General features: G+C 52.6%; 1 protein-coding gene across 10 annotated transcripts in view; it reads left to right on the top strand.

The window, feature by feature from the left end:
* The window catches only part of LOC104359916 (DAB2 interacting protein), a 208,363-nt gene extending 196,116 nt beyond the window's left edge, over positions 1 to 12,247 (top strand). For 8 of the 10 annotated variants that reach the window (XM_042786636.1, XM_042786635.1, XM_042786637.1 and 5 more), the window contains 4 exons: positions 34 to 186; positions 3,800 to 4,002; positions 5,022 to 5,109; positions 6,715 to 12,247. In XM_042786636.1, the coding sequence (XP_042642570.1) occupies positions 34 to 186; positions 3,800 to 4,002; positions 5,022 to 5,109; positions 6,715 to 6,882 (612 nt within the window). In that variant the 3' untranslated portion in view covers positions 6,883 to 12,247. The remainder of the gene's footprint in view (positions 1 to 33; positions 187 to 3,799; positions 4,003 to 5,021; positions 5,110 to 6,714) is intronic. The other 2 variants (XM_033005642.2, XM_042786639.1) reach the window with 2 other exon arrangements.
* The last annotated feature ends 2,067 nt before the right edge of the window (positions 12,248 to 14,314 follow it).

Here is a 14,314-nt window from a genome sequence, read left to right as displayed (position 1 = left end):
TTTCTTTTGTTATGGTTGTATGTTTCATTGTAGGCCCCTTCTCCTGTGAACCCCAATGCCCTGGACCGCACTGCTGCTTGGCTTTTGAATATGAACATGCAGTTTTTAGAAGATGAAAGCATTGACCCAGATTCCAAGCACAGGGATAAGCTCAGGAATAAGGACGAGCTCAGCCAAGCAGAAAAGGTAAAACCTGATTGGATTGAAACAAGTTTCTAAATAGAGAGAGGATTTCCTTGAATGTCATTCATCTGAGCACCCTGGGGACAGGGTGGGCTGTGTGGCACATCCCTGCCCAGGAGAGAGGGATGTCAGGTTGCTCTCTGCCCTGCTCAGCCTCTTCCCAGGGCAATTCTGGGGAAGGTTTGGGAGGTTTTCACACACTCAGTGACTGGAATTACCCTCTGATGAAAGCAAATAAGGAAAACAGGAGCCAGGAACCAGGTGCTGGTGCTGCTCTGCAACAAACTCTGAGACCAGCCAGTGTCTGTTACTTCCCCCATTCCTACTCCCCTCCAGCTACAGGAGAAGAAAGCTTAAAAAAGTGAATGAAGCACACCTATAAAAGAGATGAGAGTAAGGTCGAGACAGCCTTGTGCCTCACACCAGGGACATGTAGCAAGAAGCAGTTTCAGTGTCAAAAAGCCGTAAACAGACCTAAGAATTAAGTCCAGATTCTGGTCTCGGAGACAGAACTGGATCCTGGGGTGACTTCACTGGTGCAGTGAGACTGCCCCGAGCTGATTGATGGCTGCGTCACACAGATTAGGGCCTGACCAGGCTGGGGCTCTGCCAGGAAGTTAGTTCCAGGGTATTCAGCCTGAGCCCACCGTCCCCGAGAGGCCCCGTGCTGCTCACCTCCCCTCCTTCCCGCGGGCCGGGAGAAGCAGGGGAGCAGAGTAGGCCTGGTCAGGGGTGAAGAAGGAGGGTTAGAAATAAGGATCCAGCAGTCAAATGCTGAGAAGATTCCATCTCTGCTGACTGCTGCTTCTGCAAGGTGCTTTCTCAGCAGCTTGGCTCTGCCAGGAGTGCTGCAGCTGGGCACAGTTGGCGTTTGGGATGTTTGCTCAGTGTGCTGCCCTTCTGCCACACCAGCCACGTGTTACCCACCCAGTCCCACAGAACTGCAGACGTCACCCTCCCTGAACCTCCTTCCTGTTTTTCCAGCACAGACGTGTTTCTGTTTTGTTACGATAGCCTTCCTGTTCTCATTTTGCTGTGCTGTCTCATTTTGGGACCATCACCTGTTAAATTCAAGGGAAATGCCCAGTAGGGACTGAGAGGTCCAAGGCAATGGCTCCCACCTGCCCTAGGCAGAGCACGGCAGTGGTTTGTGAGAGTTTAGCCTATTACTGGCTTTCTGCTCCTTGGGTGTTCCTGTAAATACACAGGCAGGTACTGATCAGATAGCAGCCGGCACAGAAAAACGCACATATTTAGCAGAGTTTGTTGGTAGAGGTATAGAAATCTTGACCACCACCTAAGCAGAGACACCAGTAGGCAGCAAATCAAAGCAAAGGCGTTGTCAGACTGGCGCATTTTGCTCTTGCTGCATTTAGGCCCTGAAGGGCTTCTAAAAGGGTTCAGTGCTCCTTTGAGTCTGCAGTGGAGACAACAGTGGCGAGCTCTGCTTGCACTGGCACTGGAGGGAGGTGAGATGCCGAAGGACCGCACGCAAAGGGCTGTGTGCTGGCCCTCTCCAGCTCCGGCCTGCCAGCCCCCGCAGGCAGGCAGATGGCCCTCGCTGCAGACCCAGGCACAGGGCATGCCAAGCACCGTCACTAATCCCCTTCCTGGCACCTTTTCCTGCAAAACTGGCTCAGCTTTTACCAGGTGGGCGCTCCCAGGGACGGCTCTATTTCCACGCGAGGCCGCTGCCCCCCGGAGCGTGCCAGGCTCGCCCCGTGCTGTGCAGGGAAGGGCTCGCCAGCGCGGACGATGGTGGGATCACAAACTGATGGTGTCGCAGCAAACCAGTCCCTGTCCCAAGTTCAGAGGGAGCCCCCACCCCCCGGAGCCTGCTGTCTCATTCCCATGCAGCATCTTTTTGTTACTTTGCTGTCACATCAGTCACTGACATTAAAGATCACCATTAGCATAATCTCTCTCCCCATTACTGTAAGACGTGAATGGTAACCGAGAATGAGACAAGTATTCTAGAGACAGGAGCGACTCCTTCGGTCTCTGAGGCCTCTCCTGCTATCATTTGAGCTCACTTACGCTGCTCCTATTTTAAGGCTAGGGTAGGTATTCAATCTTTCCTGTTCGAGCAACTCCCTTCTGTCTGACTGACTTTAGTGCTTCTGTGCAACTGTATGGGTGTTTGTGTTCCCTCATCGCTCCAGGTTACACGTGCAAACTGTGTCGTTCCAATGCTGCAGTAAAAGCTTTGCTAAAGGAAAAACCAAGTGATCTGTTGTGCCTGTCCGTGCCCGGGCAGGTGGAGCGCAGCAGTCCTGCCCATCTGCCAGCCACGGCTCAAATGCTTTGGCAATATCAGGAAGACCATCAGCATCATAAAATTTTCAGTCCTTGGGAATTACAGTTACCTTCGCTGTCAGCCAGTGAGTGGAGTGATACTAGGAAAGCAGCGTGGATTTATAGGCGCTGGGGGTCTCAGCCTGGCTGCCTTCCCCTGGCCCCAGGGGCTGAGCTGCTGGTCGGGCTCCCCAGCACGACTCTGGGAACTGGGACAGAACCAAGGCCGTCGTTTGAGTGCTCACAGGGGCAGCCATGGCCAAAGGAAAAGGCTGTATTTTCAGCTAACCAAGTCAAGACACAATTGAGCGCATTTCTGTCAGTTCACGAATAACACTTGTAGCTTTGTAACAGGCTTTATGACTCAGATGGAAATCTTTTTCCCGTAGCCAACTCTTTAAAAGCAGCTTGTCAAATTATCAGCTGCATGTTAATTATTCTATGGTTATTCCTGTTGAGGTTGTTTTTTTTTTAAAGTATATTTCCAAAGATAATCTTTTGAAATTAGAGTGGGATTTGTTGTAGATACACACTGGATTTTCCTTTAGCAAAGCAGGTTGTACTGAATGCTGTGCTTCTGCAATAGCTGAACCCAGTTTTAATGAGTTAGAAAACTCTTAATTTTTTTAATTGCTTTCTGCGATTCTGCTGATGATGACTGGAATGAACAGCACAACTGTGGGGTCTTGGCTTCACGTGGCAGCTCTTCTCAGATTGAGCACTGGCTTGCCATCTGATTGCGTTGCTCAAGATGCTGGGCCCCGAAAGGCGGCAGTGCTCGCGCCAGCGAGTTGCCCTCGCCCCGATGAAGGGTGACCCTTTGTCTGCCACTCCCTGGCGGGAGGCAGGCAGCACCTCCAGCTCCTGCTTGGCCTCCAGCATCTCCAAAGCGCCCGCGTTTATCGGTGTAGACCAAAGAGCTCACGGGTGAACCCAAAATCCCACCAGCGCAGCTCCTCCCTCCTCCTGCCTGTGCTCAGCCCTGCGCTGTCCGTGTGAGGAAGGTGCCAGATGCGTTTGCCGTCCGCTCGCTCTAACCTGCATTCCCCGTGTGAAATGCCAGACTCTGCTAACAACCCCTTCTCTGAACCTGCCAGTGACCTGCCCGCCCAGCGGAACGCAGCATCGCTCCTAGCGCAGTGTGGAGAAGACTGAAGAGGAGGTGTCGGCACGCGGGGTTATCTGATACGGGTTTGCAGCTAGCCTAATGCGAGGAGAGGGGCGTGAGCGGGTGATGGGGAAACCCTGGCAAGGGCAAAACCCTGCTAGGTAACATGCCACATGTGTTTTCTCCTCCTGTGTCTGTCCTTGCGTGCCGTAGTACCAGCAGGACCTAGTGGTGCTGCAGGACAAGCTTCGCATCTCCAACAAGAAGCTGGAGGAGTATGAGACTCGCTTCAAGTGCCAGGAGGAGACAACGCAGAAGCTGATGCTGGAGTACCAGGCCAGGCTGGAGGAGAGCGAGGAGCGGCTCCGCAGGCAGCAGGAGGACAAGGAGATCCAGATGAAGGGCATCATCAGCAGGTACAGGGGAGGGGGAGTGCTGGCGCTGACGGGCAGGCAGCCTGGCTCCCCTTAGGGCTGAGCCCTGCTCAGGACAGTCGCGTTTCTTTGGAGGTGCAGGGAGGTTTCCCGTGTGGGTTTTCCAGCTTTTATTCACTTCTGCCCTTCTGGGTTACAGCCCCTGTGGGGGGGTTTCAAGCCCTGACTCTTTGGGGCCCTCCCCCCCCCCATCAGTGTTGCCTGGGACAAGGAAAACCCTGACATTTTCCTGATTCACAAGGGCAAAACTTCAGAAAGGGAGAGCTGGCAGCCTGCCCCAGTCCTTGGAGGATCTGGCAGGCTTGCTCTCCTGTTCGTATGAGCAATAGATGTAAAGATGAAAATGTTCTTTTCCTGATGTTTAACTAAAGATCTCATCACCATCCCATTACTCCTAGCTATAAATCCCTTTCTTCCACCCAGTGGGGTGCAGTATTTACATTTGTCCAGGACACAGACTGTTCCAGTGCAGTCAGCGTCACGTTTACCTGCGCCAAGCCACCTTAGTGCTTTTAATCAGTCCTCGTCAGCGGGTCAGCCTGCACTGTGCTGTATCACTTAAGCTTTGGGACAGTCTGCTACAGAGATCTCCAGTGAAGAGTAAGAGCCAGAGAAAAGACTGGTTCTAAACGCTCTGTTTGTGTGTAAGAAGAGGCAGTGCCCACGACTGCGTGTCTCTGCTCGAACGCACAACTGCGGGTCCTGGGAGCAGCTCAGCGTGTGCCTCAGCACTGCAGTTTCACATGAGAGGGTTTGACCTGCTGCGGGTGCTGGGGGCTGCTCTGTGAGGCCAGTTCCATCTGGGAACTAGCTCCTCTGGTGTTTCACATCTCTTCTTGTGTGCTTCAGAGATGTACATCACCCCTTGGTGTCAAGGACTAAATGAGGACATGATCTATGTCATTCACTCTGAGTGGCCAATTTAGACATGGATGAGACTAGTGTCTGGGCTTAGCCCAACAAATGTAATTTTTTTTGGTTTTTGTCTGTTTGGCTACCAGACTGATGTCAGTTGAGGAGGAGTTAAAGAAGGACCATGCAGAAATGCAGGCTGCCGTGGATTCCAAGCAGAAGATTATCGATGCACAGGTGAGTCCCTGATACCAAGGGCTGCAGCACTTTTCAGGGCGAGTCTGCCAACACGCAGCCTCCCCGCCGTGCAGCAGGGCCAGCTCGAGCACGGCGAGACCGTGCACGTGGGTGAGTCAGCCCCAGGCTCAGACTTCAGCAGGATGCGATTTACTGTCACAGCATTCGCGGTCGTACAGCTGTTTCCAGCCTCGGAGCTTGGCAAGCAACCCAGAGGATGTGGGGGGTGGCAGTTTGTGGAAGGATCATGCCCACAATTTAGTCAGTTTGTGGAAGGATCGTATCCTTGTTGGCTCAGTCTGAGGCCCCCAGAGCTTTGCTTGGTGCTTCGTGTTCCAGTAATGCTTGCAGGACCTGGATACAAGGAACACAAAGCCAGGCCAGGGTGAAGCCAACATGTTTTTTCAGCCTTTAGATTGTGGCTTGCAGGATTGGGAAGCTCAGTTATTGTTGTAGATTATAATGGGAGAGGAGGATCAGATGATATGTGCAAAACACTACGCTTGGAAAAGAGAATCTGAAAAACACGATCCATAATCTTTTAATTCCTCTAGGCAGAGATCAGCATCTTCTCAGCAGCTAGGCCTTCCTACAGGTTGTGGCTAGGTGATAGTATATTCTAGGCTTACTCTTAACAACCCTATTAATCACTTGTGAGTCACTACTCATGACTAATTTGCTAATTAAAAAGGAGATGAGATTAGTGACTTTGTAGAAAAGAATCACTGGTTTTCTGTAGAGTAATTTGTTCAAAGCTAGTAAATCATGGTGTTCCCTCCTGCGCTCCGGCAGAGCCCAGCAGGTACCGGGGTGTCGGTGAGGTGCGAGCGGTCGGGGCCAGCGGCTCTGGACAGGCTGTCCTGTCCCCTGCCACCCCGGGTGTCACACGTGAGGCTCTTACATGAGCCCTGCACAGCCTGCGTTGTTCTCTTTGTGTCATCCCAGGCTGTACAAGAGTGTTGGATGCATTCATACGTGGACCTTCAAAGCTATACGCAGGCGAAGTACTGTGTCCCTCTGAGCTGGATTTGTTCCCAGCAGGCAGACAGAGGATGGCGACCTGTACAGTGTCGCACAGAACAGGAGTGGCAGAGTCAGGCTGCAACACAGAAGCTCTTGCTCCCATCCTTATGATACTGTAATTGGTGAGAGTTGCCATCAAAGCCATCCTGGGAGGCCGCAAGTCATTTAAACTATTAATTTACACTAACAACATCAATCAAACACTGACAGGAATAACTACCTTGGGAGAGCTTGGTTTTAAAAAAGAAATCTTAGCACCTTTGTAACTCGTGCAGTGAGAGCAAACAGCACAATGAATTTCTGTATAACTGAAGAATTAGAGAAACTATGTTATCTCCATTTTCTTCAGGATGAATTTAGCTCACATTGCACGGGCAGACTATGTTTGTGGCCCTGCTCATAGCAGCGCATTTCAGACGTGCTGTCTAGCACTTAGAGAACCCACACCTAAGAGTGCCAGAGAGAGAGGTCCCGGGCCAGGAGGCCGCTGGCTCGCTGCCTGGGGACAAGCCCTGCCGTCACAGAGGGACGGGTCCCCACGAGTTTCCACTGACTGCTCCCCCTCTGCCCCTTCGTTTGCAGGAGAAACGCATTGCTTCACTGGACGCTGCCAACGCACGGTTAATGAGTGCCCTTACTCAGCTGAAAGAGAGGTACAGCATGCAGACACGTAATGGGATCTCCCCCACAAACCCAACTAAATTGCAGATTACAGAGAATGGAGAATTCAGAAACAGCAGTAATTGTTAACCCGCGGAGGGTGCTGCCGCAGGAGAGGAGGCCTGGCCAGAGAGACCGTGCAGCAGCAGGTGTGAGCCGCGGCTTCAAAGAACGGCTGCTCCCTCCCCCCAGAGAAACCAGCTCCTTACTGCGGACGGCGCGCTTGACTGAGCCTTTGTGGGAGATGCTAATGCCAGCACATTGAGGGGACGGAAAGCTCGAGTGTGAGATGAGTGGCATAAGGAAATAACATATATTTGAGAATCGCTGTCACTGTTGGATTTAAATCAGTGTTTAATGTTTAAACAAAAGTCACCTTTTCCCTCTAAACGGCCCAAAGGATACGCCTCACCCCGCCCAGCAAGGAATAACGTCCTTGTCATTGCAGTGAGCAAAAAAAAAAGGGAGCTGGGCAGAGCCTGCAGCAGGCAGTGGCCCAGTAAGTCCAGTTAAAGTGGATGTAGCCGTACGAGGGACGGCAGCAAAGCCTGGCCCGCTGCTCCTGTGCCTCCCCCTGGAGCACAGCCCTCTCCCAAAGCAGACCCCCCAGCCCAGCGTCCGTCTTTCCTTCTGTGGCTCTGGTGAGGCCCCTGACTTTTCCAGCGGGCGACTGGCCACAGGGCATTGACGCCGCTCATTAGTGTTTAATTAACCCTGCCCACCTAGGGAGCGCAGTCCAGCTGAAGGGTCAGGGCGCACCCCGTGCCATGCGGCAGCCGAAGGGGTGCTGCGTGGGGCTCCCCGGTGCTGGGGCGGTGGAGAAGGGTGTGACTGGGACTGCTGGGGCTCCGGGGGGGCCCTGGGCACCCAGGGGAGCAGAGCAAGCCCAAGGCTCTGGCACGCAAGTGGAGGGAGGAGCTGGCACCTGGTGAACCGCAACTTGAGTCCTCTCTACAGCTTCTGCTCTCTCACAGATAATGGGGAAGAGTCTCTGTAAGCAATAGCCCCAGGGCACTGTCGTGTCCCCCCAACATACTTCTAGCCACAGAATAAAGTAGATGTTGCCTGAGCTTTGTCCCCGAGCTGTGAATATGAGGGCCAGGGGGCTGGATTTCCCGGTGCCCGTTGTGGTAGAGGGGGAGCGAGGGGCTACGTGAAATGGCCAGCTTCTTGCTTGACAAAGGGTTCGTTATGGGGATGTAATGCTCTCTGCGGAGATTTTTACTATTTCTGGGGAGAAAAAAACAGACAAAGAAACAAGAAAAAAGCCCTGAAGAACCATGAAGATCGGTAATTGTATTTCTTTTCTTTCACAGTATGCATTAGAAAAAAAAAGATCCCATTTTCTGGAATACTGTCCTCTTTAAATTGGGAATGAGCACTGCATGGAAAATTAACCGGCTCGAAGAATGTAAAACATGGTCATAAGGGAGTAACCAGCAGGAACAGCAGCCACCACCGCGAGCCCCCTTGTCAGGAGCACTGTGCAGGCATAAGCCAGGATTAGACTTTCCTAACTGCTGAAACACGCAGATTCGGCACATTCAGACACGTTGTGCTCAGCGGAGGGGTCACCTCCTTAACGGGGGATTGTGCCGCTGACCTGCCGCCACGCTGCGTTTGTTGGTTTGTGTTTTGGTTTGGTTTTGGTTTTTTTTTTTTTTTTTTTTTTAAGTTAGTACTTCATGACTCCCACTCTCAGAGCAGGTCACTCGTACCAAGAGCCAGAGAGCTTTCTCTGAGATACGGATGACAGTGTACAGTGTACAGGACATCTGCCTATTCCTCCCACTAAAGCGTTTAATACCCTGCTCAACGCCTGGCCTAGCTCCTCCTGCCATGTGTAAATGTACAGTCAAAGGGACTAGGCTGTTCACTGAGCTCTGCACAGCTTAGGTACCGTCTCCAGCCTCACACTACCCAGGCTGCCTGAGCAGGACACTGTTTGCCAGTAAGCTCTGCATTGCCATGCTGCCCCACAGCCATAAGGCTCATTAACTGCATTCTTCCACATGCAATTGTTTTCAAAATTAAAGAGGTTGGGTTTTTTGTTTTTGTTTTTGTTTTTTTTTTCCTAAACATTTTTCTGTTCCCTGGAAGCCCTGGGCCAAGCCCGGTGCGGCTCAGGCCCTGGAGGAGCGAACGTGTTGCACCGAGGTCTCCACACCCCGCCAACGCCTGCAGAGTGGTGCAATCACACAGCAGACCCCAAACGGAGCTCCTCAGAGAAAAGTAATAACTAAGTATTTATGGCAAGTACAGTCACCTTTGAATTTTGGAGACTAGCACAGATGGCTTTGAAGAACCTCACAAAACTGACAAGGTTACAACTGGAGAAAGACCCAGACAGGTTAGGAATACACAGGGTACTGTGAACCGTTGGGTACGTACACTTACATCTGCCACTGTCTCAGAGTCAAACCCATTATAAGAACCCTGCAAAAAGACTATTTTAAATGGCTGTTGCCCTGAGTTGTATGTTTAGAGCTGATTGTTTCTGAGTTCCAAAATATTTGTGTTGCGAGAGATGGAAGTTGTTCACAAGAGAAGTAACGTAGAGGAGTGGAAATGCTAACAGGGCACGGGGGCAGGCGCCCCACCAGCACCATGTTTCCATTCATACATGGAAGTAATTTTGGGATGCAGTCAGTGCTCTCCATAAGAAATGGAAAAAAGAAACACCCACAGAACAATTGTTTAGTACTGAAGCTAAGCACAGTACATCTTAATCTTCTCAACCACAAGCCAAGGCACTGCTCCCCCCTTCCCTGAGCTGTCAGAAACTCCTGGTTAACCTCAGACTTGCAAATTACTGAACAAACATGGTTCTGCTGAAATAGCAGGAACGCTTAAATCCTTCCACAGCAAGTTACTAAAATCTTAAAAGTTCCAGTGCCAACACCTTCTGGAGTTGTTGCTTAGTTTCCTGAGCCAGTATGAAAAGAAATTAAAATCAGGATGAAGTCTTGTTACAGTAGATATTCTCCCCCCGTCCCTTTTCCCCCCCCGTCTCCTTCCCCTGCGACTCTCAACAACTGGACCTAAACACGACCCCTGCCAAGGTTTGGGGGTAGGTGTTAAGATCCAGGCTCAGTTCTGTTACTTCAGGTTGCGTTTCTGTTATTTATAAACTGTACATTTATGTGTGTGTGTGTGTGTGTGTGTGTGTGCATGTGCACGCGTGTGTGCAGGCGTGCAGGGCCGGGTGACCCGCCGTGGCCCTGGCCCTGGGACCTGGCGTAGCAATACCAGAGGGAACCCCACGAGGTGCGTGCAGCACCCGAGCAAAGCAACCACTGTCCGTAACGTTCTGTGATCAGCTCCATTTTCTTTTTCGTTCTTGCGCTTTCTACAGTAAGAGGCTGTTCTAGTGCAAACGCGTCAAAGTGTAAACAAAACAAAAACACACTCAGATTTTTATCTTAATACGAGTCTTAATATTTTTTTGTAAATGTTTTCAGTGTTTACTGTACCGTATCTATCTCACTAACAGTTGTATATAGTAACTTACTTCTGGTGCTGCTTATTTGGTCAGGATTTGGCTGTTTCTCACTGCTGTTTTGGAGAGGTGGACTCAAGCTAACAAATCTGGATCCAGACACAAGTTAGGATTTCAGCCTCCTCCCTTCGGGCGTCTCGAGGGAAGGGGAAGGGAGAGCAGCCAGGGATCCAGATTTGGGGTTGGTCCACCTCAAGGATTCTGTTTTAAGAGCTTTGATTTGGGGTTTTGTTAAACTGTAGTGAACACGTCTGAAAAACGAGCAAAGTTTTGCGTAGAGGGGGATGAAGTGGACTGACCAGCATCCCAGGGTCTCTGAGGCCTGTAAGTATCATCATTTCGGACAGGGATCGTGGCTCAGTGCCAAAAGACTGGAGGGACCCAAGTCCTTCCCCATGCCAACTGAAACTACAGTGTGGTCACCAGCCCCTTTTGCACCAGTTTAAGCAAATCCTGCCGCCATCCAAAGAGTCCTGTGTCACTCCGCATTGTCATTGGAGTCTGGTTGGTTTTGTTTCCTGCTTTTGCAGTTGTGAAGCACTGATTGCACTGTGAGAACACGCTGAAGCCTCTGGCCTGGCAGCCAGCCCCGTGGGTTGCTGCAGGGTGCAGGACACAGGTTCTGCTACTACAAATATTCCTAAAGGGGGAAGGGACTTGGTGGACCTGAGCGAGGCATCACAGGCTCTCCTAGGAAAGCAATCAGCAAGTAAGCAATCATTTTCAAAGTGCAGAGCACTCATAAGCTTTTCCCTGTTACTAATGTCCATACCCAGATGCAGTAGAAAACGTACTGAGGTCTGTTCCGTGCTGAACAAGGGGAGGATTTTTTTTAGTCACAGGAGACGGAAAAACCCACCGATGCGTTTGGGGTGCACCACGGGGTGCGGTGCTCCAGTTCCATCTGCCAGGGGCTCATTTCCCCCCCGCGACCCCAGGGCAGGGGCAGCACCCCCGGGGTGATGCCTTTCGGGAAGCGGCGCCCACGCCCAGCAGCTCCACCAAGGTCCCTGCCCTCTCCGCGACGCCTAGCTTTGCCTGGGGAGTGGGAAGCAGAAATTCCAAAGGGACCCAGCGTGAGGGTGTCCCCGGGGTGGGCGGGAGGGCTCCTGTGCAGCCCACCACCCTTCCCGCCCGCGGTGACTGGGGGGTCAACCCCCTCCCCAAAGGTTGTCGTTGGGAGCAATCCCGGCCAGTTCTGGGACCTGACGTGGGTCAGTGCGTGGCCTCGTGGCCACCAGCCTGTCCCTTAACTGGCCGCGGGAGGGGACGCTGCCCATCTCCAAGGAGGTCTCTGTCTCTCCAGGGCCACGTCAGCGGCGACTGCTTAGCCGCCAGGCCCCAACCTGTGGCCAAGCCCAGCGCTAACCCTGCCCAGAAAACTGCGGCCTTTTTCTTTTCCCTTGGGGAAAATCTCACATGGGGGAGAGGGAGGACGACAGCGGCGTGCTAACGTGCAGCTCATGGGCTTTCCAAACCAAATCCAATCTTGAGGGCGTTGCACAACATTCAGAAACAACCACGCTTTGAAAAAGGGTGTCACGTTCAAGCATTGACTTTCACAGATCACCCGAGCTGTGACATTGCTGTAAATGCCATGTGGTTCTGCATCAGCTACCAGTACCCCAGAGTGCAGTCTCCATGTTCACATATTCCTTGATCATACATCACTGTGTCTTAAGATATACCTCTCTCTGTATATCTGCTTAGGCTGATACTTGTTCCCGATAAGCAGTTGCTATGTTTTATATCCTCTTATAAAGAAAAACAAATTTTTTTTGTAAGTATGTTTAAAAACAAAAAGCAAAGTGGAAGTGTTTGCTGAATCTCCTTCAGCTCCTTTTAAACTATGTAATAATGTACAGAGAAAGTTGTTGGTGTTCAAAGAAATGATGTGGCCGTGCAATTTATGTACATTTGCAATTAGAAATATTAAAGATTTATTTAGATATTTTACTGAAGTGCTCCAGCACCTCTACTCAGTCATTTCCAGTTCTTAGAGCATCCTGGCACACGCTGGCCACGTGCACACACACGAGTATTTGCCTTGTCTGTCTCCCCAGACAGATCACGGCCTGGCTGACGGCCACGCTCCCGCCTCGCATCCACCCCCCAGCTTTGGGGGAGGGCTGGGCTCTGCGGGGGGGGGTCAGGGGAGCTCCCGGGGCTCAGCCAGGACCCACATCCCCGATTCGGGCATTCGCAGCAGAGGCCAGAAGGAGAAGTCGCTGTGGGAAGTGGCAGCAAATGCTCACGGCTGCTTCTCCATCTCAGCTGTGCCGAGGCCAGAGCCCGGCTTTGGGCCCGGGGGTGCGGAACGGGCTGGACACCCGCTCCCTGGGGCGAGGGCGGGTGCAGCAGAGACCTGGGGCCGGGCTGGCTGGGCGCAGGGTAAACCACCCCCTGTCCCTCTGCTGAATCCTGGCACCGCATCGTCCCTGCCATCCCAGGAAAACCCTTCTCCAGCCCCTGCCCAGGGACGCCGAGCCGCCGCGGCGGCAGCGCCGGGGCTGCAGGAGGCTGTTGGTGCCTGGCTGACCCTGGACAGACAGACAGACAGGCCTTCCGCTGCCCACAGCCTGCCTGTGCATGCCCCCCGCCCCCCTCTCCTTCCAAACCCCCTTTCTGTGTCTCCAGTAAAAGTAGCAGAAAACTTGGAGGAGAGTCATTAAAACCTTGGGCAGCATCAGCACCTCTGTCTCATTAACATCATCGTAATTAGCTCCTCTGAGAGAGGAGGAAGACAGGCTGCCTGCATCAGAAATGACTGGGGATGTGCAGAGCGCCCGTGGCTATTCCTGTGCTCAGACAGCAGCTCCGTGGCGGCGGCGCCGGGCCCAGGCTGGTCGCTGGGCTCTGCTGCCTTCCAGCAGCACGGGCCAGCCAGAGCGGAGAAGCTGCTGCTGCCAGGATCCAGCAGCTGCCCAAGAAGGAAAGAGAAAAGCCGCCCAGGCTAAAATCCTCCCTCTGCGCCCTCCCTGCCTTCCCCCCAACACCCTTCCTGAACACTCCTCAGCGTTTTAGTCACCTGCATTTTGGAGAGAAGCCCCGCAGCCCTGCACAAAAGGCAGTATTTCCATTACAAGGGTGCAAACACAGCCTGTCTTGCTTCTCACACTCCTCCCTGCACCACCTCCAGGTGAAGGTCCCAGGGCAGCAGCTCTTCCAGCACCTCCCCAGTGTCCACGTAGCAGCGAATGCTCCCGCTGCCCTTCCCACCACGGCTACAAGAGCCCTGAGCATCCTCCACATCACACAAAGCGCTCGACGCTTCGGTACCCGAAGGTTAAGGCCTGACCCTTCCTCACGACACACCCCGGGGCACTGAAACTGCTTTGGGGGAGGTTTGAAACTTCCATCCTCGCTGCAGGTGACCAGAGCCTCGGCCGCCCGCCTGCCGCTGGGCACTGCAGCAAGATCATCACCCAAACCACGTCTGCACCCACGGCCCCAGCCCAGCAGCTTCACCCGCTCGGGAAGGTCCCGCCAGCTCCACCAACCCACGTCTCTGCTCCTTGGTGTTACCAGGCTGGGCTGGGGAGCTCGTGTGCCTCCAGGTTTAACCTTGTTGGTTTTGAAGGTTGAGAGAAAGGAAAAAAACAGCCCAGGAAACACAGGGCACCTCAGAAGCTGCTGCAAGGAGAGAGTACTCAAGAACACCTTGATTTGAATTAAACCTCTTTAGCAGGCTGTTACGGCTTCATTAGAGCAGAGATAAATTCTCAGCTGAATATACCCAGAACATCTCTGTGCACTTGACAGCTTGCAGCACCTGAGACTCGGGCGCCCAGCCGCAGCTCAGCAGAAGGGCAAAGGCTGGGGGAAGCTAGATGTTGAATTGCAAATCAGCAATGGGAACGGGGCTGGGAGGCTGGGGACCACGGATGTGGGTGCCTGAGGGACTGCGGATGTGGGGTTTTGAGAGGTTTTTAATCTGAAGAGCCCAACTCATCAGCAATAATGATGTTCTAGTAATTGCACCCTTACAGGGTTTGTACTGAGTTTAGTGAGTGAGTCACTAGA

The sequence above is a fragment of the Tyto alba genome, unplaced genomic scaffold (genome assembly GCF_018691265.1).
Source record: "Tyto alba isolate M040663 unplaced genomic scaffold, T.alba_DEE_v4.0 Super-Scaffold_11, whole genome shotgun sequence".
In the NCBI taxonomy this organism is placed as follows: domain Eukaryota; kingdom Metazoa; phylum Chordata; class Aves; order Strigiformes; family Tytonidae; genus Tyto; species Tyto alba.
The sequence above is the reverse complement of the archived record's forward strand: the minus strand, read 5'-3'. Positions and strand labels throughout refer to the sequence as shown.